The following is a 4,306-nucleotide window of genomic DNA, read 5'->3' on the forward strand; positions in this document are numbered from 1 at the left end:
GCTGTCCTACTATGGATCTACCCCTCCAGGGCTGTCCTACTATGGATCTACCCCTCCAGAGCTGTCCTACTGTGGCTCCGCCCCTCCAGAGCTGTCCTATTTCGGCTCTGCCCCTCCAGAGCTGTCTCATTGCGGCTCCACCTCTCCAGAGCTGTCCTACCGCGGCTCCGCCCCTCCAGAGCTGTCCAATTGCGGCTTCACCCCTCCAGAACTGTCCTACTGTGGCTCCGCCCCTCCAGAGCTGTCCTACCGGGGCTCTCAGCACAGCCTGGGGTCCCAGGATATCTTTGCAGCTCCACAGTTGTAGCACATTCCCCTACACAGCCTGTCTTAAAAATCAAAACAAAGCAAACAACAACCAAACTACACAACTGCCATGCATAACTTTTAGTGGGAATATATGCAGTGGTCGGTGCTGTAAAGATCCCACCCTTGAAAATAACAGAAGGAAACTGAGCAGAGGTTGTTTCCGTGCAGGGAAAATTTAACTCAGCTCTGTCTCCGAAATTCTTTAAAATAACCCTGTTTGAGATGTGTGTTTGGAAAGAAACAAAACTTCACAAGTTATCTGTTTCCTAAATTAACATGTAACCATTACACAGAATGAAGTCAGAGCAAACACAGGGTGTGTCCATGCAGAGTTTCCCACCATATTCATGAATGGAAAATTTGAAGAACCGGGTTATTTTATGAGTCAGTGCTAAGCAAGACCATCCCAGAGAAAAGCAAAAGGGAAAGCCCAGTGCACCTTGTATTTGACTTGGTCCACAGCCATTCCTCTTTTCTCCACTGGGTACTTCTGGAGGGGCAGAGCTGGGGAAGAAAGAGGAATCATGAGATCCTAAGCCTTTTAATAAAAGGTCACCCTGGATGCATACCCATCACCCAGGGAGAAGAAATCTAGGCTGTCGTGATATTCCTAGAGTCAAAAAAGGAATGAAGCCTATGTTGTCCGAGGCTGGAATTGGTCCTTATCTCACTGGGGTCTCAGAACAGAAGATTGGAGCCACTTGGTCAGTCAGAGGCATCCCACACCTACAAACCCACGGCTGCAGTCACTCACCCACCACAGGGATCCCATATATCCTCACACCCACACCTAACCCAAACAACAGCCTGCAACATATGGTCGAAGCCACAGGAACACGTCTACCCTGAGAATACAGCCACATCCACACGGTTACAGAACCCTAAAATACAACACCACAGAAAACCACGGTGCTACAAATGGTCACAATAACACACTCACTGCGGAGTCACACAATAGTGACATCCCCTCCAGTTCCCCTCATGAGAATTATACAAAATCACACAATTAGCAGAACACAACAGCCTCATGAGAGACACAGCCTGGCAACGGGACTCATCTTCCAACCATACTCACTATATCACGTAAAGTTACATAATCACACTCAAACATCTGCAGAGTCACAAACACCCAATACACCCAATACACACGGTACACACACACACACACACACACACACACACACACACATCTCCCCCTCAAGTTAACAGTCTTGCGAGCGTAATTACTAACTCTCTGATAGATCCCTCATAAACAAGTTATGCCGTTACAAACCATCAGTCCAAGCACACGGGACGCAATCACACACACATACACACACGGTCGCATAGTTATCAATCACACACAGCTCTGAGAATGCTCACTGAGAAACTTAAAAATCACACCCGAGCACTCGTGGCGCCCTAGGGTCACTTCAGGTCACACTCACGCACAGCCAAGAGCTCGCTACTGCTCACCCGGCTAGACTACCTCCCACCGGCCTGACAGCTCAGGTACCAACTGTTATTTCCCTTCAGAACCCAGGGTCGCACCTGCGGAGCCTCACTAGGGTCTAGGCCGCTCCCCGCGCACTTTCCCGTCCCCGGACAACGGGGGTCCCGCAGGCAAAAGAAGGGGCTGCTTTGAGTGCGCGGAAGTTTCTGGGAAATGTAGTCCGCGGTGGGACCTGGCGGGGAAAATGGCATCCGCTCTCGGATTCCCGCCAGGGCACCGCCTGAGGCAGGCTGAGAGGCTCGCTCAGCACGTGCAATTGCGTGCGCAAGTTTCCTAAACACAGGCACAAATTGGGACTGAAACTCTCACAACAAGCAGGGCTGACATCCTGGACACAAGCCCCCTCCATGGTAAGGGGCCGACCTCGGGAAACCACTGCTTTCTGAGTAAGTGGAGGCTAGGTTGGCGCCGGAAGTTGTGTGTCGTCGCACGTGTTTCTGGGAAATGTAGTCTAGGGACTAGTGCGTGGCACTTATCTCCTGGAACAAAGTTGCTTCAGTGATATCTGAAAGACCACACCCAGTGTTGGGACGCTTGTGGGCGTTAGAACACACTGAAGGAATGTTTAGGATGTCGATAGGTCTCCCGTTTTGCCTTCCTCAGTATAGGGTTTATATGACTCATTTAGGTGGCATATAAAAAAAGACAATAAATATTAGTTATTAAAAACTGTCAGATTTAGGAAGAATTGTGAACGAATGATTGCTCCTGAGTAGGCATGGGATTCTTTTACAGTTTAGTTTCTTTTTTTTAAAAAAAAAAAGTTTTTTCCTATTCAAATTTGTTTGTTTGTTTAGAGTCTGGGTATCTCTCCAGGCCGACTTGTTTGTTTGTTTGTTTGTTTTGAGTCTGGGTATCTCTCCAGGCCGTCTTGGAACTCACTGTGTTGGCTGGATTTGCAGTTCATCTTATCCATCTTTCCCTGTCTCAGATGTTTGGACTAAGGGTGAGCTTCACCCTGCAGTGAAAAAAATGTTTTGTTTGTTTTTGTTTTTCGAGACAGGTTTTCTCTCTGTAGCAGCCCAGGCTGTCCTGGAGCTAACTCCGTAGACCAGGCAGGCCTCCAACTCACAGAAGTCCACCTGCCTCTGCCTCCAAGCGCTGGGATTAAGGGTTTGCGTCACCACTATCCCGCGAAAATATTCCTAAATTAGGAAATAGTGATGTGTGCGCAACTCTGTGAAACAGTAAAACAATTAAGTTGTGTGTAGCAAGAGCGGCTATGGGGAACTGAACCAGGGAACTCGTGCGTTTGGCAGGAGGCTTCTGATGCCTTATTAGTTATAGTTATGTTGGATTTTTAAAAGAAAATCAAGTCCACTGAGGTACAATTTCGATACAACAAAAGACACCAGTCATATGGGTTTATTGTAAAACACACCTTTAAAAGCTTCTTTCCCGCAGTAGGTGGCTGTGGAGGCCAGGCGAGGGCATCAGATCTTCGGGAACTGGACTTACAAAGGGTTGTGAGCAACCATGTAGGTGGCGGGACCTGACTTTATGTCCTCTGCGAGAAGAGAAAGTACTCTTCGTCACTGGCCCCCTCTCCGGCCAGGAATGCACTAACTTAACAGTGAGCTGTTCAACGAGACTCAACATGAATATATGGCACTGGCGTCATATTTACGACCTAGACCTTGTTTGCTTGTTTTTGCTCATGTCCGCTAGCCAATCCAGAAGAGTCTTTTGGTTCAAGAGGCAGGGTTTATATTGGGGATGGACGGTACTGAGAGAAGAGGTGGAGCATGAAGTCTGCAGCCTTTTTGAGCTGTAAATGAGCAATGGCAGGGGTTGGTGGTGGCTTGCGATTCGGCTCAGGTTCCCCTTTTGTTCTTTAACATTTGTACGTGGGATTTTAATAAGCCATAAAGAAATGCCTAATACCTGTGGATCAGGTTGGCCCTGAGCTCACAGAGATCCACCTGACTCTGCCTCCTGAGTGCTAGGATTAAAGGTGTGAGATCGAGGCCAGCCTGGTCCACACAGTGAGTTTGGAGTTCCAGAACATCCAGAGCTATATAGGGAGATCCAGTCTCCAATAAGCAAATGGAATTACATAGTAGGTATACTTTTTTATTTTGGATTTGGCAAGGTGTTTATGGGACTCAAATATACTCCTTTTTTCCTAAGCATTTCTTTTCTTTGCTGAATGATATCCCGTTTATGAATTCTCTGTCTGAGCTTGCATGTCCAGTCACATGTTCATGGATATTTCCCACCTCTCCAGATTAGCTGATTTGAATAAAGCAGACAGACATCTGCTTGCAGTTCTTTCTATAAGCATGTGCTTCCACTTAACTTAGGAGATATGTGGTAGTGGAGTCAGTGAATCTTATAAGCAAATATTGAATTTTGTAAGGAACTACCAGACTGTTTTACAAAGAGGTCATACTATTTAATTTCACCAGCGATGTAAGAAAGTTTTATTTGTTCCATTACCATTAAAACTATTGTCAGCCTTTTTTTTTTTAAAGATTTGATGTGTGTGTGTGTGTGTGTGTGTGA

At 46.8% G+C, this 4,306-nt stretch overlaps 2 protein-coding genes across 6 annotated transcripts in view; one reads left to right on the forward strand and one right to left on the reverse strand.

Moving 5' to 3' along the window:
• LOC106144172 (zinc finger protein 420) overlaps positions 1-4,306 on the reverse strand; it is a 48,913-nt gene that overhangs the window by 6,304 nt on the left and 38,303 nt on the right. For 2 of the 5 annotated variants that reach the window (XM_013351552.2, XM_026786276.1), the window contains exons 1-2: positions 1,840-2,151; positions 749-813 (exon numbers count right to left, since the gene is read on the reverse strand). The exons of 1 other annotated variant lie outside the window; for it this stretch is intronic. In XM_013351552.2, coding sequence (XP_013207006.1) covers positions 749-775 — 27 coding nt within the window. In that variant the 5' untranslated portion in view covers positions 776-813; positions 1,840-2,151. Of the gene's footprint in view, positions 1-748; positions 814-1,249; positions 1,424-1,839; positions 2,152-4,306 lie in introns of those variants that run through there. 2 more of the 5 variants (XM_026786278.1, XM_026786277.1) reach the window with 2 other exon arrangements.
• Znf585a (zinc finger protein 585A) overlaps positions 2,134-4,306 on the forward strand; it is a 16,289-nt gene continuing 14,116 nt past the window's right edge. The window contains exon 1 of the mRNA XM_026786264.1: positions 2,134-2,151. Coding sequence (XP_026642065.1) covers positions 2,149-2,151 — 3 coding nt within the window. The 5' untranslated portion in view covers positions 2,134-2,148. The remainder of the gene's footprint in view (positions 2,152-4,306) is intronic.

Source organism: Microtus ochrogaster, linkage group LG4, assembly GCF_000317375.1.
Source record: "Microtus ochrogaster isolate Prairie Vole_2 linkage group LG4, MicOch1.0, whole genome shotgun sequence".
NCBI lineage: Eukaryota > Metazoa > Chordata > Mammalia > Rodentia > Cricetidae > Microtus > Microtus ochrogaster.